The sequence below is a fragment of the Marmota monax genome, unplaced genomic scaffold (assembly GCF_021218885.2).
Source record: "Marmota monax isolate L192 unplaced genomic scaffold, Marmota_monax_Labrador192_F-V1.1 WCK01_AAM20220418_F8-fsc00066, whole genome shotgun sequence".
In the NCBI taxonomy this organism is placed as follows: domain Eukaryota; kingdom Metazoa; phylum Chordata; class Mammalia; order Rodentia; family Sciuridae; genus Marmota; species Marmota monax.
The window spans coordinates 10,448,541-10,476,002 of NW_026692805.1; the positions used below are offsets into that span (position 1 = coordinate 10,448,541).

Sequence of the window (27,462 nt, forward strand, 5' to 3'; positions counted from 1 at the left end):
AAAGGTTTTGGATTTTGGAGCATTTCAGATTTGAGATATCTGGATTAAAGATGCTCAACTGGTAATAGCATTGTATGGGCCTTGTAAACAGGAGGATGTATACAATTTGTGTGTACTCTGGTGCTTAGTCATATAAGTGGATTTCAAAATGCATGGTCACCATGATTATTACTATGCACACATGTACATTAATTCATTTATTCTAGGAGAATTTTTGAGCATCGTTTATATAGTAGGTGTTGTTGCTTGGTTTACAAAACACAGATGAAAAGATATAACTTCTGCTTCATTGAGGGTTAGTTCAGCTGGAATATGGTCATGTAAACAGATGGAAAGGTGAAGTCATTTACAAAATGCTATTGGAGGATAGGAGAAGAAATGATGTTGACCAAAGATACAAGGGAAATAAGAAGAAAAAGGAGCTAAGATGTGCATGTGGACAAAATTTAAAAGGCAATGTAAAGAAATCAGTTGTTTAAGGGTGGAAATATTAGGAGTGACTTAAAAATATTTAACCTCTTTATTCAGATATAATTCACACAGCATAAATTTACCCACTTAAAGTGTACAATTCAATAATTTTTATATACTCACAGAGTTGAACAACCATGTCCACAATCTAAGTAGAAACTTTATCATCCCAAGGAGCATGTAGTTTGGCTTTAAATTTCTTCCAATGTTAAAAGATTTTAAAAGAATAAAGGTATAAGAATGATTTTTTTTTATTTCTGGCTATTATAGCAAAGCTGTATGTTGTGCATAAAATGAAACACAAATATTCCATCATGTCTTTAATTTCAATTTTATTAACAACAAGGTAAATTAGGTACCTGAAAATTCTTCACAGATATCTACAAATGTATTTAAATAAAACAAGATTTAAGTTTTAAGAGTGGGGTTTCAGTGGTAACTAGTACTTGTTATTCATTTACTGCATAAAAAATCTCCAAGTTTATAAAACTTAATTTGGCCATTTTCCCATATCTTAAAAACCAGCTGCAAGAAATTGGAAAAGAGTATTCTTTGAAGAGAAATACAGATAGGTTCTAAGAGGAACACAGTGCATTGGGACTTAGGAAAGAAACAGGCAAAGCTGTAAGCATTATCTCCTCAGTGCAGCCAGGGTGCTCTCCATGCAGAGGGAGTGCCAAAGAACCCATGACTGGAAGGCTCACCTGACCTTACTCTCCTCCCTCCCTCCATTTGCTTCCACGTTCTGAGGGACTTTGTGCATAGGATGCTCCCCCACAGTGCCTACTGGCAGCAGTGTCCTCCCGGCTGTGACTGTAGAAGCTATGGTTGGCCCTTGAAGTTCTCATGCCTTACTCTGATCTGGGTCCCATTCCGGGCATCTCTAGTTTCCTCAGGTGTCTGCATGAACTATCTATGCAGTTCCCTATGTTTGGATCTAAGTTTCTTGAAGGCAAAGGGTGCAGTATTCAGGAACTCTCCTATGACCAAAAATCCCAAGGCTAATTTTTGTTGGTCACATGTCAGATTCGACAAAAGTCAGGCCATTATCTGGGGGAGAGAGAGTTGCCTGGCTTCCCTTAGGTCACATCTTATAGATGACAGATGGTCAACAATCTGTAAAACCAGTTCTACCTAAAGATTGAACACCAAAGACCCCCAGAGGCTGGTGTGGGATTCTCCAACTCTCTGAGGCAAGCATCATGCTTCTTTACCATCAGCCGCACAGACTGAGAGCTTGGCTTCAGCTCCTGACAGACATGAAATAGCTACCAGGACAGGATTTAATTCACAAGCAAAAAGAAGATGAACTGCAACAATATGTTTTTCCATGTGCCTTTCGTCTGCTTTCCAATGAGGTTCTGCAGCTGTAGCCAAATGGCTTCTCTCCAGGTTAATGCACAACATAAAATTTAGTGTCTGTGAGTTTGGCTCATTTTTCAAATAAAGTGTGATTGTTGAAATTGGGACACAATTTTTTCCAACTGCTTTGTAAACTTGAGGATTATAGTCAGCTTGTTCTATCATACTTAATATTCAGGATATTAATTAAAAAAACTAATGCCAGTGTAAACATGCCTTAGATACATAGGTCTATAAAGTATTGCACATAAAAATTTGTTCAGCATTTCTTCATAGTAATTTCCCATTATTATAAAAAGTATACAAAAAAGTATACAAAATTGTGCAGACTATGAATTTGGCCGGCCAATCTTATTTCAAAATGATAATATTACACATGATTATGGATTATTTACAAGTGTTTTAAACAAAAGTATTGATGGTTAAATTAAAGATGATGGGAAAATAGCTTAAATAAAAGATTATCCTCCAAGATTATAGACTATAAAGATTAGCAAAAAATGAATGATAAAGTTGGAATAAGCAACTTTAAATAAAATCTTTAGGAATTAGTTTTCTATGTTTGTCTCACATCTATATAATTTATATATTTCCATCCTATTTATCTTCAACATGTTTTCTCTGTGTATACAAGTATGAAGTATAGCAGGGAAAACAGGTATTTAATCCCAAGATAAATATTGGTGTTGCCTGTTATAGCTATTAAAAATTAAGTTTATCCATATTTAATTAAATTTCTTTTTTATTAATGGACTCTAGAAATTTTACCATTACTTTAAAACACCACATAGTGTGATGAGTACCTTGAAAATCATGTATTAACTAAGTGAGTGGAAATATTTTTTTAAAAAAACATATATATATGAAAGGAAATAAAAATGCAACATTTTTGTTAGGCTAAATGAAGCAGCTGTGAGTTTCAGAGAGTGTGAATAATAGTGATTTCTGGTATGAGGCAGGAAAATATTAAATAAAACAAACTTCTAATGTCAATTTGCTTTTTCTTAATATGGTCTAAATTCTGAAGTAGCTCTGTTATTGTTACTGCACAGAGTGGTGATCATAGGAAGAAAAGAGGTGAGCGATTCAGAAAACTAGCTAACCAAATCTTAATTTCCAAATCCTCTAGACAACCAGAATCTCAACCTAGAGAAATGGAAAATAAATAAATAAAAATTTCTCCTCGCTTACAGAATGATCTTTGTCATTTCAAAAGTACTTTCACAGTACCGACAACATATTGCTTATCTCCCTGAGCCATCACTTCATTCAAAATGTTTCTTTTCCATAGGGAGATGTCAGATATTCCATTGGATACAGCAGTGTTGGACGGTTCAGTCTTAGTTCATCCCAATTCTATAGTGATTCTGACATTTCGACTTTGCAACTCAAGTTGGATTGACCTGGACAGCAACTTGAATTCTCATTCCCATTTCATCCATTTCAAAATGTCTGTCAAATATGGAATGAGGAAAGCAAAAGAAATCTTCCATGATGCTGATTGCTTCTACAGTGTTGGCATCTCCTTGTTCCAGAAGGTTTTCTGGGCTCTATGGAAACTTTCCTAAAGTGTGGAGTAGATGAGGTGATAAACTCAGGGGCCCTTCATTTCCTAGGTCACTGGCAGGTACAGGAAAGCCTTTATTTAGCCCTTATGTCCTTTCTTTTCTTTGAACAGAATCAGTGTTTGGGTTTTTGGTCATTGCTTTTCCTTGTCACGCCTCAGGAGTTTTGTCACTGGTCAGCTGTTCTCTGTCAGCCATATCATCCTGAGGAGGTCTTGCTCTGTCAAAGAACCCGCACTACGAAAAGAAAAACGGGGGAAAAATGAATGACAGGAGAGGGGGTAGAGAGAGAAGAGGGGAGGGGAGGGGAGGGGAGGGGGGATAGTAGAGGATAGGAAAGGCAGCAGAATACAACAGACACTAGTATGGCAATATGTAAATCAATGGATGTGTAACTGATGTGATTCTGCAATCTGTATATGGGGTAAAAATGGGAGCTCATAACCCACTTGAATCAAAGTGTGAAAGATGATATATCAAGAAATTTGTAATGTTTTGAACAACCAAGAATAAAAAAATTATAAAAAAGAAAACAAAAACAAAAACAAAAAAAAAAAAAGAAAAGAAAAACAGGGTATGAAATCAAGCCATTTGGAGTTCCTCATTTGAACTGTGGAGTTCCCTCGTTTGAAGAATTTTCACTTTATGTATTTCCTAAGGAACTTGGAGCTGTGTGAATATAACCTGCCCAGTTCTCCAAATTAAGAGGAGAAGGTAGCATGTTGTTTACCTGGAGAGAATTTATGGCATGGGCCAAGGTAAGCAGGAGGGCAGAGTGTTTGGGTAGTAGTGGTAGAAAGTACTTGTTTTATACCAACCACTCATGATTGTTGGATATTCTCCTGGGATTACAGCAGTGTGTCCCAAGGATGCCCTATGTGCTTTTCTGCATCTTTGCTGAGTCAGCAACAGTGATAACTATTGACCAGAAAAGGGATATTGTCTCCTGAAGAATTCTGTAAGTGGCCACGGGGTGGATTAAAGGAAGAAGTGTGCCACATATCCCTCTGCACTGGGTGGGACATGCAGTACATAGAGGGAGAGCTGATTTGTTATTTAGGCATTTTAGTGACTTTACATAGATTAACTTGGGAAGAGATGATTCTAGAATCTTCTTTCTCTTGAATTTCACCAAGGAGGGTGTATCTTTTCCTAGGAATCTGGAACCTCAATTCTTATTTATTGTTTCTCATATTGGAAGCCCAACATGGGCTTTTTTGTATTGCTAGTGGAATGCTCTGTCATTTGGTGCTTTGAACTGTACTTATGTTTATTGGAAATAAAGTTATAAAAATAGCAGAATAACACAGAAGTCATTCCTAAATATGTTCCATCGACTATGTGGGCTCAGGATGGCACAAAATAGGTGATGATGATTAGAAAAACTATTCTTTAACTGGAAGCCAAGGCTTTATCAGTTTATGGGTCTGTTAAGCATGCTGCATATTGTTTCAAAATAAAAATACACAATGTTTTTTAGGGAACCACAACAATAGTGATTAACAGAGATGTGACTGAATTAGCTTATAGTCATGTAATCATGGCATTGTTTCTCTTTTGGAATGGAAAGCTCTGTACAACTTGGCAGTAGTACATGTTTTGGGGCCAGCATTTAGCTCCCATTGCAGACTTTTAGAATAAACCTCCCACAGACTAAGTTAGGGATTCCCAATAAAGACAGATTAATTGGCAAGATTAAAAAACAAGTTCAAGCACCTTATGATATGCATGATCCATTTGGATTAATTAATAATCAAAATAAAAATTAGAACTGACATTTTAATTGCATCAGTGCAGTGCTTAGAAAGAAAAACCTCAAAGGATTACTGGTAGTACAATGTCAAGAAGCTTAAGATTTTGGTCAATGAAATTTCATAATAACATTATCACTCCAAGAATATTGGACAGAAGATCACAGGTCCTACCTAGTTAATAAAGCCTAAGTTTCTATATTTTTATTCACAAGAAATCTCAAGATAAAAACAACAACAAATACCCCCTTTTTTTTCTTAAATATGAGCCACACAAACATATCAAGTATGTCAAAGCAAATAAAACACAATTTTCCCTTTATATCCTTTAGATCTTTCAAAACCTCTAAGTGATGCCTTTAGCATTATCTTTTAAAATCCCTAATAATATCTTTCTATCAATATCTGCAGAGTGACTTCTGCAGTTCAAAAGTAAAAATAAAGGAAATCAACTTACCTTCCATAAAGCTAAAGTTAAAATGGCCAGAACCAACAATCCAAGAAGTATTGCTAGTATTATGACCCACAGTGGGACGGAGAAGGATACATTTGGGGTTGCCCAAATAACTGAGGTCTTAATCTGAAATGAAAATAAAGCAAATGAGCTTTGAGTTTTAATTTGAAAAAGTGTTTTGGTGAAATAAGGTGGCAATTGCCCATATAACACTGTGGAGAGTTCTTAACAGATCCATAAAATAATTGAAAGTCGTTTAAGGAGAGATTTGTGAGGCTAAGCATTTGAACATGGACTGGAAAAAACAAGCATATCCAGGTGTGGGCATAAGGGGTGAAAGTCTTAATGACAGATGCTTCATGATCGGTTGACTTATCACTGGCATCGGGGCTAGATTGGAGAAGTGGTCCAGTGTTGGGAGCTGCCATATAGGAGCTGAGCGCCCCCTAGCTTTGAGCGATGGAAATGTGGAGTCTGGCTTCCTGGTCAGAAGGCTTCCTGGTCAGAAAGCTTCCTGATCTCCACTCAGCAGGAGAGTGAGGCTTTGGGAGTGGGCATTACTCAATGGAGTGGGCTGCCTTCTTGTTCCTATGGAATACTACCCCTTACCTTTTCTGGATGGAATGTTCTATGGAACAGCTCTCCTCAATAAGTAGAATGGTTTCAGGCGTGCTCTCTCTCTTTCATCTGCCCCTCTTGCTTCCCTTGTGGGAGCTGGGGCTAAGGAGCCATTGCTCCTCACATTACTTTCTGTGCCTGTGATTATTTAGTAGCCAGCCCAATTCACCTGGAGTGACCCTGACTAATTTAGTCGTGTGTTGCGGCAGACCAGGAATCAACAAGGTGGAAAGAAAGAACTTTAAATTGGGTTTCAAGCACTGGGGTCTCTTTCACTGATAGAGCACAGAATTTTCTAAAGAATCCTACGACTGGCAATTGTTAGTGGTGGAAATTGCTTAGTTTTTCTGGGACTCAATTGTATCATCTGTAAAATGATCAGATTAGATTAGATGAATTCTAACCTTCTTGATGATTTCTAACTAGATTTGAACACCTGCTGAACCCCTTTCAGCTTAATTTATTTAATAATAAAGGGGATGCCAGTCTAAAATTGAACAGATACTTGCCGGCCAAACAGCTTTGTAAAATTGTTTTCTTCTATCTTATTTAAAGACTCTGTGGTTCAGGATTATTATTTCACCCTATTTTATACAATCCTCCTTGTTTTTGCCTTTAAACATTTTGCCTTGCTGCAACCTATTTAAGTACACTTACTGTTTACTACAGCATGCACATTTCCATTGCACTGCTGTTCTATTCTCAAGTAAATACCATTGTCCTTTGGAGAATCTCTGATGTTATTTAGGTTGACATGGCAGTGAGCAAAGTAAATGTCATCTTGATGTGTTAGAGCCCCCTTCAATGCTAAATCCAATTTTGGGGTGCAGAATTGAAATAAGCATCTGGAGATTGGATCCCATTTCATTCCCCACTGTTGTGAAGGAGGTTGGAGGAAAATGAGACCTTTCTAGCTGGATGGCATGCTTCACACCTATGACCCATCCTTGCCTCCCGGAGTGGACGTAAGAAGCACTTCTATTGCTTGTGTGCTGGGAGTCTGTGCAAGGAAGCTGCAGACTGCTCCCTGCCCCCAGAAAAAGCCAGGAGAGACCTGGCCATGCTACTAAAACCTTTTGGGAAAGAAAATAAAAATTACTGGACTCAAATGTTACTCACCAATACAGGCATGCCAGGTTTTAACAGAGAGTAAGCATGGCTTTCACTAATGGTCTGTGTGTTCCTAGTTTTTTTTGTTTGTTTGTTTGTTTTTTTTAGAGAGAGAGAGAGAATTTTTTTTAATATTTATTTTTTAGTTTTCGGTGGACACAACATCTTTATTTTATTTTTATGTGGTGCTGAGGATTGAACCCAGCGCCCGCGCATGCCAGGCGAGTACGCTATGGCTTGAGCCACATCCCCAGCCCTGTGTTCCTAGTTTTAAGTGTGCTAGTTGAAAGAATCATGATTCCAATCCTGAAACATGCCCAAGAACTCTAGACCACAATTCTACAACCCACTCATCAGGAGAGGATAAAATCATGACTAAGGTTGGTAGCTCTGGAACTTGCCCTGGCAGGAAATGTCTGGATATTTTCATAGCCTGAACCCAAGTAGTGGGTCCTAACCATGCTCCCTCTTCTGTTCTGTCTTCTTAACTAGATGTGGGCACCTGGCTGATGGTCTTCTCAGTTTGTCCTGGTTTTTTAATTGCTCATCCCCTTTCAGTTCACTTCCCCTATACTGCAGACATGGTGATGCCCCAATTCACTGATTCTACAGCCCTGGGTATCATTTTTATCCAGATTAAACAATGGAATCCACAGAATAGTGAGAATTAGTAGTCACTCAACATTGACAGCAGTGCCAGAGACTTGATAGTCCTTCTAAATAAGAAAAAGGCTGCCCTTAATCTACTCACCACTACACTTTCTCCCTTTGCCTGTTAATGTTCCTTGTTAGCATTTTCCCCATTTCATCAATAAGAAAGGGTGACATTCCATCCCAATGATGGCATCATGACTGCCTGCTTGCCACTGTTCAAGGATGAGACACATGGTTCACATATTGGAGAAAAGCATTTTAAGTACCCCAAATGGTTGCAATGCTACTTGGATTCTACAGCTCGGGTAATTTATTTTAAGATGATCCTTTGTGTATATGTGACTACATGAGCATATCAGAATCTATATGATTTCTCTTTATGTTCCTTTGCCTTGGTTAGTTACATCTGATGATACACATGAAAGCACTGCTTAATCCTAACATTTTCAGTACTCTGGAAAAGGGCATGAAGTAGTATTTCAACATAATTTTACTGGAAGCAAACTGACACAGTTTTGGTAATGAGAATTTCAGAATTTAGTAAAAAAAAGGAACAGTAGTGATCATCTGCTCAGAGTCCAGTTACAATGACCCAGGAGAGAGAAATCTGGAGCCAAGGACAATTCTGGTAATTTTTTAAAATAAAAGTTTTTTTTTTTTTTCTCCCTAAGCGCTAGTCCACCAAGAAAACTTTTTTTTTTTCATTGTTGTTGTTGTTGTTTGCCTGTGTTGGAGCTTGCCAAGTTTGCTAACAGGGAAATTGTTAAAAGAGCCAGATTTGTTAACAGGGAAATTCATGGTACGAAAAGCAACAGATGCTTCTGAATCTTCAGTTTCCTGATTCACCTAATTAATATCTTAAGTCATCTCCTACTATTTCATGGTAAACTTAGGAAGCAATCCTAGTTTTGTAAGTTAAAGAAATTTTGAAGGAGGTGAAATAGGGAGCATAGACTCTTCACATTGTTCATCTAACAGTAGGGAATGTTATGGAATGCCAGGTGCCTCTGCCACTTGGCTAGAGCAGGCTTTGATGCATTGTCTATAAAACTGGTCTATCTGTAGAAAGAGGCAGGGAAGTTCACTTAGAAAGAGCTAATAAAGACATCTGAAGGGTTATTTTGCTATAGTGATGAAAATGTACAAATAAAACATGAAATAGATCAAGATATGTTTAATAGAGTCCCTTGAAGCAGGGTACTACTTTATGGGGATAGTTATAAAACCTGCTGGCTTTTTGCTTACTTTTACTTCCCAAAATTTGGACAGCAGGGCCTAAGAGAGTCTGTGAGGAAATGGTCACCATGCTGTGATCCAAAATTTTGAAATTCCCTTTCAGTTCCAAAATCTGAAATTCTCATTATCAAAACAGTTGCCATTCTGCTTCCAGTAACATTAAGTTCATTTAAAAAGTACCGCTTTATACCTTTTCTCTGAGTTCTCTCAAGTGTTAGGATGAAGCATGTCTATACATTGCCTACATGTATTCCTGTGCAGTTCATCAGGGGAATGGTACACACAGTATTCAAAGACAAGCTTGGGGGGAGGGGGGTCTCTCTGTGCCAGCATTCTTCTTTCCTCATTCTCTGCCTATCTGACATCCAATTGGCAATGAGATGGCCCAATCACAGTCTACAGGTGGATGCAACTGTAGAGACCTCCTTCATCTTGGTGTCTGCCTAAACTTACTTTCGGCTTTTTTTTTTTTTTTTTTTTTAGTTGTAGATGGACAGAATGCCATTATTTTATTTGTTTATTTTTATATGCTGCTAAGATTGAACCCAGTGCCTCATACATGCTAGGTAGGCAAGTGCTCTGCCACTGAGCTACAGCCCCAGCCCTCTCTTGGCTTTTTGGTGCATATTCATAAAGTCACTACACCAAAGGCAGTGCAAATCCAGAAAATCAACAACAGTGGCCCAGAGCAGTTCTGCAGACTTGCAATGTGGAGGCTCTGTCCCTGGGAAGAGCCAAATGTAATGTGTAATTACAAAAGTCACATACACACACATCTTGGAAAGAGAGATCCTTCTGGGAGGATAGTGACTAGGGAGTTCCGTGACATTCATGTCTGTAAATCTGCCAATGGCAAGGGGGTATTTCACCTGCATGTGGAAACCAGCAAAACATAGCTTTTACTGAAACTCAATACTGTGTCAATAAACTAGACTTAAACTGCTAGTGAGCTTAAAAGGAAGGAATTGAATCGATCACTTTTATAGGACCACGGTTTATTTAAATATGTGCCAGGACTATGGAATTGCAGGCTAATTTGGGGGAAGCTTGAGCCAGGAAGTAAAATGTTGACAAATACCCAAACTTTGTAATTTCTAATATTTATATTTGTCTTACAGCTCATCTTGACAAGCCCACAAGAATCTTGGACTGAAGGATCCACTAGATAATAAACAGAAGATTTTTAGGGCTTCTAATGACTAAGCAACGATTTACAGTAAGACTCTTTCATTGGTTTGAAACATTATTTATTAAACACTCTGTTCTCTGAAGCTCTGTATTATTTTTGGCTATAGCTTCCACCTAATGAGCCACATGTATAATTTACAATTTTCTAGTAGCCACACCAGGGTGAAAAGAAATAGGGGACATTAACTTTAAAATATTTTAACCCTAAGTATTAACTATTATCTATTATTGATAAACTTATTATTATTTAAATATGTAATTGGTAGAAACATTTTAAAAGATATCTAACACTCTTTTTATTTTTTTTAAATGTCTCTGAATCCAGTGTGCACTATACACCAGTAACACATAACAATGGCTAAATTTTCAATGATTAAAGGGAAATATAGTCCTAAAAAAAAGAAGCAATGTTTAATGGAAGAAGTAGTTCATTTTGCTCAAGTTTTTCATTTTACATCTAAATGAGTATAAGTGAAATCAAGCTACAAGTTCAGTTCTTCAGTCCCACTGGCCACATATCAGGAACTCAATATCCACCTCTGACTGGCAGTTTCTACACTGGACCACTTGTAGTTACTTAAAGTATAGCATTCAATTTTAACAATTCACTTATTATCTGCAAGTTTAGGAAGTGGAATCCATAAATTATAAGTGGTTTGGATTTTCTTAAAGTGATCTTAAATAGGAAAAATTTAATCTTACCTTCATCAAGTCATAAATCTTATTTTTTAATATGGTTGAAAGACCACAAATAAATTTTTAATATCTACATTTTATCATAGACATTTATGATATGTTTTTGTATATTTTTACAAAAAATACCAAGATAGAAGAAAAAAACTCCTTGTATTTGCAAATGTAATTAATGTTGACATCTGTATTTATATATCATAAAATCTTGTATATACATACTTTGGTGGGGTCAGAAGAATGTTTTAAATAAATGTACCAACCCACCCTACCTACAGTGCCATTTAGAACAAAATAATAACACCAAGTGGATCTGACCTCATTTTCAGCATTTAAATTGCTCCTATAAGGTAAGTAGTCACTGCCATAAATCTATACACCAATTATTTAATATTAGGATTCTACTGTCAGGTGTTGAAATTTTGCTAACAGTTCTTAAAATCAAATGGATCTGAAGTTTACATATGAATTTTGAAATAAGATTTTTTACAAAATATTTGATAATGAGTCCCTTTGGAATTACACTACAAATACTTTTTCCAGATGTAAATTATAGAATTGGGCATTAGTGACATGGCATGCACATGTCAAGGTTCACTGGGGTCTTAGTCAGACTTGAATCTCTTTGACCAACATACCTGATAGGAACAACTTAGAGGAGGGAAAATTTATTTTGGCTCGTAGTTTCAAGGTTTGGTCCTTGGTGGGCCAACTACATTGCTGCAAGCCCAAGGCAAGGCAGAACATAATGGCAGAAGGGCATGGTAGAGGGAAATTACTCCACTCATGGCAGACAGGAAGAAGAGAGAGGCACAAAGGAACCATAGGAAGGATGGAAGCTTCCAGGGCACATTCCCAGTGACCCACCTTCTCCAACCACACCCCTCCTGCCCACAGTTACTGCCCAATTAGTCTATTCAAACTAGAGTGAACTGATTAGGGTACTGCTTTCATAATCTAATCACCTCACCTCTGAACATTCATGCATTAACACAGGAGCTTTTGGGGGACACCTCATAGTCAAACCATAACATTGGTAAACCAAAATAGTGTTCAGTAATAATGTTCAGTAATAAAGTATAGTAATCTTTATTCTGTTGTGCTATAATGATTCAGTGTTCTCTCATTCCCTTTGACTTATACAACCTTTGTCTCACCTGTGAACAGGACACATGTCACACTGCATGAAGGCATCATTTGTTATAAACGCAGATATTATGCAAATAGAAGATGAAAAATTGCTATTTTCTTCTATATGTAAAGCATACATAGGCTCAAGAAATGGCTGAATTAGGACCATGTTGGAAAGATGTACAAACTAATTATACTGCACAAATGTCTGGGAAAATGAGAACAAATTATTTAGTCTCATTACAGTCTTTTCCCAGTGGCTGATTGGAACTCTGATGATTCTAAAACTACCCATTCCAATGGATTTTACTACCTTACAGCAATTCTCTTCTGCTGGTATTTTTTTTTTTTGAGACAACAACAAGATCTTTGAAAAGATGTTGATGCAAAAATTGTCTGCCAGCCCCAACCAGAGTTCTTCTCTCAACTCAATTCATGGAAAAAACTATTTGCCTGTATTACACAGCTAATTCTGTACTGGCAAAATCTCCAGTTTGATATTGGGAGACTTGAAAGCTCTTCCATTCTTAAATGTTTTTTCAATAACCTTTACCTAAATGGTGTGGTAAATCATCTGTATAAAATAATAAGTCTTTTATTTCTTTGCAATATGGTAACTGGAGACGGGTTGGGGGAAGCATGCATTTGATCATTTCATGGATCTTTTGAGATGAGTTGAGAACATCAGGCCATCACCTGTGGCCAGCACAGAAAGATGCAATTCTGTTGATGGAATCAACTGTAACATGTGTTTCTGTTATGGAACACGTGCTCAGAGAAAACAAAAGGGATTGGATTTATCTCCCTTCAAGCAATAAGCCTTTGAACCTCTTTGGATGAACATTCTATATTAAAAGCCCAAAGCCTCTGTTTTCTGGGGTTGAACATAAATCTAAGCTTTAGCAGATATCTCATGAGAAAAAGAGAGGTGATCTAAACAAAGAAAGATGTGGCCATGCTGGCTTCAAAATACTTTGTGCAAATCTTGATTATCATTAATGTGGGCTTACTGAGAAAGTAAGACATTGAGGAATGTTAGAAGCATTGATTGAGACTTGAGATTTACCTGTTCCAGGTAAAATATCAGAGCTTTATGTACATAATTTTAAAAATTGCCTTCATAATGCCAACATGTGGGTGATGTTAACAGCGTTAGGGAAGTTAAGTGACTTCCCGAAGTTTTCCTAATTGGAGCAAGGCAGAGCCAGGATCAAATCTGGATGACTCTATCTTGCAAGCCTTAGGCTTTCTTCTAGGTGATCTGAACTGCTTGTGCTTAAGTTCTTAACTCTGGCTCCACTACACAATTTGCACTTGTAAGGCTTTTAAAAATTCTTTTATTGGTGCATATTAATTACACACAACAGTGGGATTCATTGTGAAATATTCATACAAGCGTAGAACACAATTTGATCAATTTTACTTGTAAGGCTTTTAAAGCACAGCACCAGGACCCCACCTCAGGTCTACTTAGTCCAGATATGTTGGATGAAATCTTAGCCCATATATATTTATGCATTTTTAAAGCTGCATGAGTGATGATTTTGTTTCATTAATCCATTGGTCAAAGTTGGATCATTGACCAATGGATCAGTTTAATTTAAATTGTTGAAAGTAGACTAGGTGATAAAGATTAACTATTGCAATGAAGTAATAAATAAAGACCCAGCTAGAAAGAAATATCAATAGGACCAACTTATACACCATCTAACGTAGTGCTTCTCAAACTTGAGTGTATTTATGGATCCACTGATGATTATGATAAAATGCAGATTGGGACTCAGCAGGTCTGGAGTGAGGCTAGTTCCTGTATTTCTAATCATCTCCCAGGTGATGCCAAGGCTCCAGCCTGCCAACCACACTTTGTATAACAAAGAGTTCAATCTGGGGGTTGTAAATATCCATGAAATAATCAAGAGATGAAAGCTGAAATCTTAATACTGTATTTCAGAGCAGTTTGTTTTTCAGAGGTTTCTGACATCTTCACAACTTGAATGGCACAGTTTTGGTAATGGTGGCTGCTGGTCTCCTATCACCCATACCTTCATCCCTCTGTATAGCCCTTGCAACATTGCTGAGCATGTCAGAAGTTGTTCTGTGACAGATTTTGGGTGTCAGTGATGTTTAATAAACCCAATTAAAAAAAAGAAATTTCATTCATTGTGTACTCTTGTTTTGTTTTTTTTTTTCTTTCCAGGACATAATCATGGTTCTTTGCACAGAGAGGAAGTAATGACTTTTAAAGCCATGCAGCCGCCAGTCCATGACTAACTTGCCCTAAGGAAGGGTTTCTTCCCTCCCCAAGGGGACTCATCTTGCTACCATTACAACTAAAGACTAAGTACAATTTCATTATGATGATCATTGCTATCTGAATTTCTCTGAAACAAAATGGATTGATTAATAAATAATGAATACTATTAGTAAGACACTGCAATTTTCTTTTAGGTAGAAATTTATATTGGAAGTTTAAAAACCAGATCAAAAGGCACTAGGAAATTTCCAGACTGAAATAAAAAATGGTGAAGTAAAAATGGGAAACTTTTCTCAGTTCAATGTAAACATGTAAACCAAGCACATCCTAGACAGTGATTAAAAATGACTTTAATGATGTTATTTGTGCCCATGTATTTTTGAATGATACTCACTGCTATGCTTCCTTCTGGGAGTTTAGCTGGCTGATCTTTATAAGGCATCTTCTTAACTTCAAAGGACACCATGGATGCAAGAGCATAGGGATCATTTTTTCTCTGAAAGTAAAAATATTTATTTAAGTGTATTTCCTATAAAGCATTTAAAAGTTCTGTTGGTAGCCACTTAATTGTTTTCAGTGTCTTTTTTACTGTTTTTCCCCTTCCTTCCATTCACCCATCCATCCATTCATATATCTATCCATCCATCCAAAAATCCATTCAAACATTCATCCATCCATTCATCCATACAAACACCCAATGGACCATTGGTGTTTACATATATACATGTATGTATATATGGCATATATATACAATTCATGCCCTTTCTATTTTTAAAGATAATTTATCTTATTAATTAAAGACTTATATATAAGATTAATATGAAGCAGAAAATCAGGGTCCTAAAAAATGCACAAGGATTAATATAGTTACTGCCAGTAAAGTATAAAGGGCAGACACGATGAGTTACAAAATTCTTGTTATCTGACAGAGGATAATATCGTGTACTTAGTTCATAAGAAATGTATTGCATGTCACTTTGTACTGAAGACCCAGAGCCAGGTTTCTCAGCTTCAATGCATGCCTTGCTACCAGATGCCCCAGTGTGAAAATCAAAAATGCTTCTAGTTATTCCCCAATGTCCCCCCAGGAGCAAAATTGCCACAGTTAAGAACCACTGACCTACAAGCATACAATGTTTCTGATAGACTGTTTCCAAAAGTTCTCTTTGTTTAATTTTCTTATATTAATTTTTATTTATTTTTAATATTTAATACATGACAGTAGAGTGAATTTGACATCTTATACATACTTAAAATATAACTTATTTAATTAGGATCCCCTTCTTGTGGTTGTACATAATGTGGAGTTTCACTGGTGGTGTATTCATATATGATCACAGGAAAGTTATTTCCGATTAATTCCACTGTCTTTCCTATATCCCATCCCTGCCTTCCTTCCCTTTATTCCGCTTTGTCTAATCTGCTGTACTTCTGTTCTTCCCAGCCCTATCTCCCCTTATTGTGTGCTAACATCTGCACATCAGAGAGAACATTTGGCCTTTGGTTTTGGGGATTGGCTTATTTCACTTAGCATGATAGCCTCCAGATCCATCCATTTACTAGCAAAAGTTATACAGTCAAGACCTCTACAATGAAAACTACAGAACACTAGAGAAAGAAATTAAAGAAGACCTTAGAAGATGGAAATATCTCCCATGTTCTTGGATAAACAGAATTAATATGGTCGAAATGGCCGTACTACCAAAAGTACTATACAGATTCAATGTAATTCTTATTAAAATTCCAAAGATGTTCTTCATAGAAATAGAAAAAGCATCCATTTTTTTTTCTTTTATCCATTCATCCACTGAAGGACATCTAGGTTGGCTCCACAGTTTAGCTATTGTGAATTGTGCTGCTATAAACATTGATATGGCTGTGTCCCTCTAGTATGCTGTTTTTAAGTCTTTTGGATATAGACCGAGGAGAGGGATAGCTGGGTCAAATGGTGGTTCCATTCCCATATTTCCAAGGAATCTCCATACTGCTTTCCATATTGGCTGCACCAATTTGCAGTCCCACCAGCAGTGTATGAGTGTACCTTTTTCTCCACATCCTCACCAAAATGTGGCATATATATACAATGGAATTTTACTCAGCAATAAAAAAGAACAAAATCATGGCATTTGCAGGTAAATGGATGGCACTGAAGAAGGTAATGCTAAGTGAAGTTAGCCAATCCCCCCAAAACAAATGTTGAATGTTTTCCCTGATATAAGGAGGCTGACTTATAGTAGGGAGGGGGAGCATGGGAGGAATAGATGAATTCTAGATAGGACAGAGGGGTGGGAAGGAAAGGGAGGGGCAGGGGGTTAGCAAGATGGTGGAAAGTGATAGACATTATCCATAGTACATGTATGAAGACACGAATTGGTATCAACATACTTTATATACAACCAGAGATATGAAAAATTGTGCTGTATATGTGTAATAAGCAACTCAATGAGACCCTGTCTCTGAATAAAATACAAAAACAGGGTTGGGGATGTGGCTCAGTGGTTGAGTGCCCCTGAGTTCAATCCCCGGTACAAAAAAAAAAAAAAATGAAGGAGAAATCACACTGCCAGACCTCAAATTATACTACAGAGCTATAATAAAAATGGCAAGCTATGGGCTCCAAAATAGACATGAGGACTAATGGAACAGAATAGAAGACAGAGACAAATCCACATAAATACACTTATCTCATACAAGACAAAGGTGCTATTAACATACATTGGAGAAAATATAGCCTCTTCAACAAATGGTGCTGCGAAAACTGGAAATCCATAGATAGTAGAATGAAATTTAACTCTCACCCTGCACAAAATTCAACTCAAAGTGACTCAAGAACCCAGGCATTAGACCAGAGACCCTGCACCTACTAGAAGAAAATATAGGCCCAACTTTCTATCATGTCAATTTAGGAACTGAATTCCTCAGCAAGACTCCTAAAGCCCAAGAAATAACATCAAGAATCAATAAATGGGATGGTATCAAACTAAAAACCTTCTTCACAGCAAACAGTCATGTTAACTGTTGATTAAAGTCAAGGGGAAAATATTTGGGAATAACTTAGGAAAGTTGCTTTGAGAACTTATGCTTCTGTGACTCTCCTCCACTTGAAACAGTGACTAAACCCAATGCTGTGCTAGAGCTGGCCTCATAATGGCTCTTGAGAGCCAATTGCTAAAATTTCAAAAATTTTGGTGTCAGTTGTTAAACAAAGACATTATTAAACCTTCAATGTAGATGTAAGTCCATTGTATTTCTTGGAAGGTAATGAATATTCAAAACTCAATACCTAGTCATTTTTATTACATTTTCCTATTATCTATGCTCCTAATGCCATTTATGACTAAATATCATATTTATAATAGTGTGCTACTGGGCATCTCTTCCCAGCTCTGTATTCACTGACATCATGTTGGTAGCCTGAAAACAGCCATGATGAAAGCATTTACACCATGGAAATCAACACAAGCTATACCTCAGAGCTTTTTTTCTCCCCTCCCAAAGAGCAGTTCAGTTTATTAAACACTTACTAGCACATCACTATCTAAGATTCAGTGCTGGGTCTCTGGAGGCCAATTCAATAATCTGGATTATAATAATTTTGTTCATATATTTTTATGAAGCTTATTTTTTTCCTACAGCTGAATTCTCTTTCTCTTTGGTAAATCCTATTTTCTGCCTATGATAAGGACAAGTCAAAGGATACAAATTTTACATACTTAAAGTTACTATATATTTGGCTTTTATTCTTTCTAGCTCTTCAGGGTAAATAGCTCCATTCATTTGGAAAAAATTCTTTTGAAAGTATCATTCTTCTGCTGTTCACTTCTCTGCTGATATTTCCATTTTAACTGAAAGTTGGTTTTTTATTTCTATCTTTGAGAATTTTAAAAAATAAAGTTTGGAAATCTTTGCTTATAAAATCTTCTGTGTACTTGGCAATTTCAATCTAATTCCTTACCATCTTCACTGATAGACCCAGGGGAAATTTTAGCCTGGGTATTCTGTGTATGTGAAGATTTTTGTTGAATACTCAAGTACATGTCTATGCTCCCAAACCCCAAACAAAGAAGCTTTTGTTCATTTCCAAGTTCACTTTAAAAAATTGGTAGAAAATCATATTCCTTCACTTGAGGTTGTATCTTTGGCAAACAAATTGTTCAAGACCTTCCATCTCTGCATCTATTCTAGATAAAAAAAGATTTCCTCTTACTTGATTTTCTGCATTTATGAAAGAATAAAATATGAAAGCTTTTTAGCACATAAATGATGAGGGTCAAAATCTAGAATGCAGAATGTGGACAACTATATTTCTCTAAGAAATTTTCCTTTCCTCTTCCCTTCATCCCTCCCACTGTTGACCACAGTTGGTTTTCTCACATTTCCACTCATCCCCAATCTTTACTGTTGTTTCTGGTGGTTCATAAACCACTGGACCTTGTTGGGCTTCAGAAATGTCTGAGACCCATCTTAGAGATTCTGATTAATTAAGTCTGGGATGAGAACATATTTGAATACTTTTTGGAACTTTCACATTGTGGCTTAACTTTTTGATTTTTAAAAATTTTACCGTTGTGAGATGTATAATGATGTTTTTGGTCATCAACAGACCACGTATATGATGGTAGTCCCATAAGATTATATTGCCTACTGGCATCATAGCGGCCTTCATTTAAGTATATTATGTTTACACAATGATGGTATTGCCTCCTGAGACATCTCTCTGAGTGCATCTCTATTATCTTTTTCATAAAATAATGTTAAATGATGCCTAGGTTTACTTTTATCTCCAACTAGATGGTACAAACCTTCCATGGCACCTAGAACTCTGCACTAGGGCTTAATTGATATTGGTTGATGGACCACCTGAATAGAGGATGACTTAAGACATCTAATGATTTGGCTGTTTGATGATCCTACCCCATGTACCAGTCATTTGAGAGCACCTTATAAAAGGCTTAATGTTTTCAATTACTGAATTGGATGTGCAACTTTCCCTTAACTGAATTAGGAAGTTTGGGAAGTCTTAAGAAAAGGTCGTGATATATATTGAGGGCTGCAGTTCACGATGAGGTCTTACCTTCATTATCTATTCACCCATGCAAACCAACACAACCTAGGGCCTGAGTCAGTTAGGAGGTAGGCAAAGAGTCTGTAAAGACTGAAACTCCTACATCAGCTTGTTATTTGTTTTAAATTCTCCAAAAGCAAAATTTCTTCTATCCTTTACGGCAAATAAAAAGGCATCTTTGTCATTTAAAAAAAAAATTCCCTGGAGTGCCAAGGAATGGGAAATGTGTGTTATTAGGTCATGATCAGCTGGGTTGATGTCAAAGATCTTAGTTCTGCATCATAGGTCCAAGGTGTGGCCTGGGCGAGTATTTAACTTATGAGAAATAATTATGGGCAGTGTTACGATATTGATTCCCTGTTTAAATTGAATGCTTTCAATTGTGCTCTTTACAAAACAAGTATAATATTCTCACATTAAAAGTAATCTCCTATCCAGCAATTACTCATGTAAGAGCAATCACTGCCATATTAGAGTTGATTGAGGACTGACAAACCAGGTTGTTTACTATTCCTTGACAATATCTGGGGCCTTCTTTTTACCCCAGATAGCTATTAATCCCCAGAAAAATGCCTTCCTTCTCTGTCATACTGCATTATTTAAACTGCGGTTTGTAAGCCCACTGGCTGTCTCTATTATGTACTTTCGCACAATGGTTTGCTTACAATAATGGTACAAATAAAAATTATTGGCAACAAATGGAGAGGAGATGAGGCTTCTGAGTTGGTTAAGTACCTAAGCATGTCTGTCAAGGTCAAAACCTCTCCCTTTCCTGCCTTTGAACTGCTTAATTCCTTCTCCACAATTATTTTAAAAACACATTTCCATTTTATGAGCCCATGTTTAAATACTCAACATTTCCCAGGAGCTAAGCTTTGTGAGGAGACAAAACCTAAGAAATTGCTGGAGAAACTTTAAATTATAAAGGAAATTTCCATTTTAAGCAACAATCACAGGACAAGGGGTTCATTTAGGATTAACTAAAATAAAAACTTTTTTTTCTGTCCCATTTGTATGTTTACAAAGGGACAGAACAAATATAATGCATCAAGTTGCATTAACCATGAATTGTAGACTTTCTAGCCTGGATTAGGGAGGAAGAAAATATTTATCTCCTTCTGGATTTCATGATAAAACTATTAAAAATCCTCAATATATTATGTGTCTGTGTATAAATATATATATATACACGCACACACACACACACACACACACACATAAACATATACAAATAGAGAGTTTGCAGTAATGCATTCCTCTCTGGCATTAGGCTTCCAAGACTGAAATACTGAAATAAGCAGAAACTGTGAAAGTACACAAATTTGGGCTACTGGTGTGGCTAGACACCTGGTGACTCATGCCAGTGTTTTCTGGTATCCCAGGAAGTGACCCTTTTCCCTGGAAAGACTTCAGAATGTTGATACAGGTTATTTGGTTTGACTTCTTGTGCTAACAACTTACTGTTTAGCCAGTCCCTCCATTACCAGGGACTTCTTAAATAAGAAACACTGGGTCTTATTTAATAGGAAAATGAAGATGCAGTTTGTACTCCGCTGACCTCTGGAATAGAATGTCACACATAGAATGGAAACTTGTAGACTGAAATACTTACTTGTCCCTCAATTGTAGGGTTGTAATGATAACTCTTTCATGGAAAAAGCATTCTCCCTCATTTCAGTATGATGTCATGCTCAAAGTAATAAGAGAAGTGCATAGTTACCTTTAGATTGCATGGGCTTGGGGTTCCCTAATCCACCTCTCTTCCAACCCTTAGATAAGAAGCAACAGCAAAAGGCAGAGTGATCCTAAGCAAATTGATGGAATACGAGTCGTAGAGTCATTCTTCTGGTTATTTGATTGAAAAGTTGTGTCTTTAGGAAAATGAGCAACCTAAGGAAGCTCATATTATTTATGAAAAGTGGAATATGACTTGAATAGGCTAATTATAGTTTTCAAATTTATGTCATTTCAATACCTCTGAAATGACATAATTTTTGTTGTTCAGTCTTTGAAGAAACTAGTGTTAAAAAATGTATACCAAAGATAATTAAAACAATAAAAATCTGACATGACAATTTATCATTGGGACACTAATAATTTCATTCTCAAAATTATTATAGGGTGAAAATAGTTTTTTTAAAAAACTTATCTTTTTTTATGCTTTCTCTCTTTTATCTCATTTAAAGTTCTAAATTTTATGAAAGACCCTTCAAGAAACCATTTGACATTTTAACATAAAGTTTTGTGTTTAAACTTTCCTTTATAAGGCAAGGGAATGAACAGATTAACTGTTAAATAAATGACACAAAGATTTATATGTAACATTCTGAGATGTAGAATATTTTGCAAAGCTTTTTTGGAGTGCATGCTTGCTTCCGCATTTTTCAATTACAAAATAGCAAGCAACTTGCCTCTCATTTCCTTATAATGGGAAAGGATTTATGCTTTGCTTCAATGGTAGAAACTGTATCAAACGAGGCAGCAGGTTATTACTGGATGTCCAGGAGGGTTCTCAGTTTCTGTATCAGCAAAAGAAATGAAAGGGAGCACAATGCCTCATCTATTTGAATATGTCCTTTGGTTGTGTCTAAGGAGCATAGATGTGGGTTGTAGGAGATAATTTTCAAAACCTATTCCCCCAGTTGAGTCTAAATCAATTATGACAGCTGTGTGGGGAGGGTCTTGTATTGCTCAGACTTCTGAAGCTACCTGACCTTTGGCTGAGGGCTGGAAACCATGCTGAGAGCACTTAATAGTGCTGATCATCAGCTTGGACAGGGAATAAGGAGAGAATAATGACCCTTTGGACTTGTTTCTGTCACTTGGTATCCTGGATTGTCTGCCTCATAGGATCAAAAGAATCAAATGAGAATGTGGCTCAGAGTGAAGAGGAAGCCTACTTTTTGACATTGTTAAACCCCTGCTAAGGTTTTCTCCTCAATTTGAGAACCTTATCATCTCAGCCAGAAGTGTTTCACTGGAGAGAAGTAAGAAAGTGAAATGATCACTTCTTTGCCTACAAGACAAGAAGTCCTTACTAAAGTCACTGAACCAGATCAGCTTGTGGTTTGGGTTTCAGGACAAGGTGGAAATGATTTGGAAGAAAAGTCAAATGTCATAGCAAACATGACCCAAAGCTCCTCACTGAAGACCTTTCCAGCTGTGCAGAGAGGATCCCCTAGGATTATCCATGCATTCAGCTGTATTTTGTATCTCAAACTGAGCAGTCAAGGCACATTTCTAGAGAAGAACATTTCAAGCCACTTCTTGTTCATGTTTTCTGGCAACATGCTTTTAACTTTGCCAGAATATTGGCTGCTTTCAGGGTTATCAGCATTAGACCAAGAAGGATAATTTGTTATGATTTTTTTTCCTGGTTAGCTTGATTGGTTTCATTATGAATGAATAGTCAATACGTTATGGCCCAGCCAACCCTAGAACTTGTCCACAGGTATTTCAACCATTGCAGTGCCAGGTATAGCTTCCCTGGGCAAGGTGCTACAGGGCTGCTGGGAGAGCCAAAGACAGAACATTCTTCCTGCCTTAGAGGAGCTCACATTCCTGGGTCAGCTATAAATTTGAGGAAGACTCCCTCCAAATTTAACTTTCAAAGAATGTAATCCCCCCAACTTTTTTTTTCATTGTATATAGCAGAATTTCAATGTTTTATTTGCTAAGCAGTTCTGAATCCAAAAGTTTACTTGTACAGTCCCTAATTACATCCAAGCTTTGAAGTAAAGCCAACACATTTTGTTCCTCAGTCTGAAAATCACATCATTTTGCTGTCCTTGCTGGCTAGTGGGGAGAGTGGGAGGTGGTTGTGTTTACTCAAACCTGGAATGCTGCACTTAGTAAAAAGTGGATTTTTGACAAAGGTTTTTGCCTTTAGAGGCAGCAGATGACACCATCATGAAACAAAAGGGGGCCTCATTCTTACATTATCAGGGGATATAATAAAAGTCAGGAAGCTAGTATTCAACACAGTCCAAATCTTCATTCATAGATATGATAATTGACTATATGAAATAATCTTATAAGTTTGAAGGGAAACATACTTCCCTAAAGTTCTAAAACAGTGCATCCCAGTGGAACTCTCTTCAAGGACAGAAATGCTTTTGCACAGTCTTGTAGAGGAGTTAAGAGGAGAGACCCCTGAACACTTGAAGTGTGATTAGTGACACTGAGGAAGTGAATATTTAATTTTATTGAAATTAAAATACTTTAAATTTAGATAGTCACATGTAGCTATTACCATTATATTGGGCAATGTAATTCAAGAATTATATTTGTACTGGATTCTGAAATGGCATGTTATGAAATTTATTGTATTCTTAAAAAAGCTAAAAAGCTTTAATACATAGTATTTATAAAATATCTATACAGTTGTTACAGTGCAGTAGTCTAACAGAAGAGTTAGTTTAGCAACCTGTAGCATTGCGATTATGATGTAAAATTTACAGCATGTAGTTTTCACATAGAAATCTGTAGCAGTTTAGCAAGGTAACATACATAGGACAAAAACTCAAAGATTCCTCCTCTTACTAGTTACGTGACCTAGAGAAGGCCTCTTAACCTCCACGTCTCAGCTTGCTTATCTGTAAAATGCAGATAATAATAATAATAATAATAATAATAATAATAATAACAACATGTATCCCACAGGATTTCTGTGAGAAGTTATAATTCAGAACACACAAGCATTTACTATCCTGGCGCCCAGTTGTGTGGTGATTACTCAATAGAAACCTTGCTATTTGCAGACATATCTCTTTGGAAAGGTTGGCTGGCTGCTCTTAAGTTTAGAGAACCATTTAGGTATAGTCTGTTCTGAGTCAACCTAAGTGTAAACATAATACAAAAGAGGCTATTAATAAAGCATGCCGAGTTATTGCTGACTTAAGCTAAGCAGAATAAACATTATAAATAACTTATTAGGAGAGGTTCCATGTGAGCTGCCCATACATCAGTAAAGTTTTAGGAATAAAAGGAGCCTTTAGCCCAATCCCTTCATCTCAAATGGGGAAAAAAAGCCCCATGAAAGTTCACAGAGCTAATTAGGAATAGCACCAGGCTCTTGCCTCCTGACCCAGTATCTACCAAAGATAGCAAAAACAGAGGAAATCAAGGTCAGGGCTCCTAGAACTTGTTCTAATGTGTGCATGTAGTTTTTACCACTTTGCTTATGGGTAGTTTTCACAGAGGAAGGTGTGTATATAAAATTCAGCTGGGTGTGGTGCCACATGCCTGTAATCCCAGTGACTAGGAGACTGAGGCAGGAATGAGCACATGTTCAAAGCCAGCCTCAGCAACTTAGTGAAGCCCCCATGCCACTTAGCAAGACTCTGTGTCAAAATAAAATATTAAAAGGGCTGGGGATGTGTTAAGCACCCTGGGTTGAATTCCTAGTACCAAAAACATGAATAAAAATAAATAAAATTCAAAAACATACTTTGCCAGTGTTTACCAAAAATACAAAAGAGTCACCATAGCTTTATTCTGATTAGAAAATCTGCCCAAGATTAGTGAAGAAGTACCTGAGACTATATTTTTAAAAGTATGTAATGAACTGAAAGAAAACAGTTATACCCCAAATGCCTTAAACCCAACTAATCTCTTCCCCCTGTACTATTAAGGTTAGTGACATTTTAAACAGTGTATTGTCTGTGTGTGACGGCACATGCCTATAATCCCAGCTTCTCCAGAGGCTGAGGCAGGAGAAGAAGTTCGAGGCCAGCCTGGGCAACTAAGGGAGATCTTGTCTCAAAATAAAATTTAAAAAGAGTTGGGGATATAGCTCAGTGGTAAATAGTTTGCCTAGCAAGCCAGAGACCCTGGGTTCAATTCTCAGTACTGGAAAAAAAAAAGCACACTTACTATATTAATTAATTAAAATATTGTGGCAAAATGGAGTAGCAAAGTTTCAGGAGGGATGTTGGATTGATGACTAGAGTGGGTTGAATAATGTCTCCCCTAAAGTCATGGCCATCCAGAATTTCATAACATGACCTTATGAGGGTCATTACAGATGTAGTTAAGGAAAGGTTAGAGATGAGCATTTAGTAATTAGGATGGGCTCTAATCCAATGAATGTCCTCAGAAGAGACAGAAAGGAGATGACACAAAGACATGGAGCAGGAAGTGATATGAAGACGGGGCAGATACTGGTGTGACGTGTCTGTAGGCCACCAGATGCCAATATGGCTGGCAGCCAGCAAGGGCCAGGAGGGGGCCTGGCATGGTTTCTCCCTCACTGTGTGCAGAAGGAACTGGTTCTGTGCACACCTTAGTTTTACACTTCTGATTGAGAGGGTCAATGTCTGTAGCTTGAAGATAATCAGCTTGTGGTTGTTACATCAACTTTTAGGGCACTGACATATTGGTTATGATAGTATCATTTATTTCTAGTTTCATTTGATTAGAGAAAGAACAGGATTTATGATTTATGTTTTAAGTTTCACCTTAAAAAAAGTAGGAAGGTAAAGAGTTGGTTAATGTAATTGGGGTAGACAGTCTCCAAGGAGGCCCCAGTGATTCCTGCCTCCTGGTGTTTCACACCTGTATGTGGGTCCCTCCCATACTGAACAGGGGTAATAAGCATGAACTTTAGGATATTGGAGAAATGCCAGAATGTGACTTCCAAGGCTAGGTCACAAGAGACATGCAAGATTTGCTCTCTCCGGGCTTGCTTGGGGGAAGCTAACCACTGTGTTAGGAGGGCATTCAATCAGCACCATCTGAACAGGTCCACGGAGCAAGGACCTGGCTCTCCTAACATCAATCACTAGCTTTTTATGCATGTCCTTGAACCATCTTGTGGATGGTCCTCCAGCCCCAGTCAATCTTTCAGATTGATTTCAGCCCTCACTGACATTTTAATTGTATCATTCAGTGAAGAGACACCAAGCCAGAAGCACCCAGCTAAGCTGTGGCCAGATTCCTAACTTTCAGGGTGAAAGGATGAATACTTATTATTTTAAGTTGCCAAGTTGGGGGAATTTTTTTTTATGCAACAATAGGTAACTAATACAGTCAGAACTATAAAATTGTAAAAGAGCTCTTAGTTTCCTCTTCCCTTGAACTATTGTAGTAGATTCCAAACTGTCTCAGTCCTTCTGGTATTTTCCTTTGAATGAAAGTTGTTCAATTGAATACTGGGCAAAGACAATCATCATTTACAACATATAGTGATAGGGAAAATCCAAGATGAACATGCACGTACCTTTTTTAGTGAAACATCATCAGTACTTTGAAACATTCTCTATGTTCTTCCCTGAATGGCCCCTACTCAGGGGATATTTACTACTCTAGTAAATTTTGTGTTTTCATTCACTTATTTTCTCTTAGATTTACCAATGAACTGTTTAGTTTTGCTTATTACTGTACTTGACTGAACAACATTATGCTCCTGAGATCCTGCACCCACCCTCCCTATAGAGGCAGCCCCCTTTCCCACTCTATCCTGAGACCTTGTTTCACTGGCTTCGGGGCACTTATTTCTGTCTAAAACAGGCTTATGCATGCTTTTGTCACTTCCAACTCCTTTGCTGAGGGGACAGTTCTGTGAAGGTTGGTGCTACATCTACTTTGCTCACTGATATTTCCCTGTGAAGCAGTGCCTGGCACACAGTAGGTGCTCCATAAATATTTGTTGAGTGAACATATAAATAATGGTTTGGCCAAAAAAAAAAAAAAAAGAGAGAGATTAGTGGTTCACACAGGGGGATGATTTTGTCCCCAGGAAACTGTCGATGTCCGGAGACACATTGGGTTGTCACAAGTGGGTGACAACCTCCTTGTGACATGAACTGTAGGATAGTGGGGAAATGCCAGAATGTGAGGCAGTGCTGTGGAGTCTCCTGTAATGAATGGATGACTCCAACAAAGCAGGATGATCCAGTGCAACATGTTAATAG

At 37.2% G+C, this 27,462-nt stretch overlaps 1 protein-coding gene across 1 annotated transcript in view; it reads right to left on the reverse strand.

Annotated features, from left to right (window-relative positions):
• Positions 1-786: 786 nt before the first annotated feature.
• Itga8 (integrin subunit alpha 8) overlaps positions 787-27,462 on the reverse strand; it is a 199,490-nt gene continuing 172,814 nt past the window's right edge. Inside the window, exons 28-30 of the mRNA XM_046448373.2 lie at positions 14,879-14,980; positions 5,607-5,729; positions 787-3,635 (exon numbers count right to left, since the gene is read on the reverse strand). Coding sequence (XP_046304329.1) covers positions 3,549-3,635; positions 5,607-5,729; positions 14,879-14,980 — 312 coding nt within the window. The 3' untranslated portion in view covers positions 787-3,548. The remainder of the gene's footprint in view (positions 3,636-5,606; positions 5,730-14,878; positions 14,981-27,462) is intronic.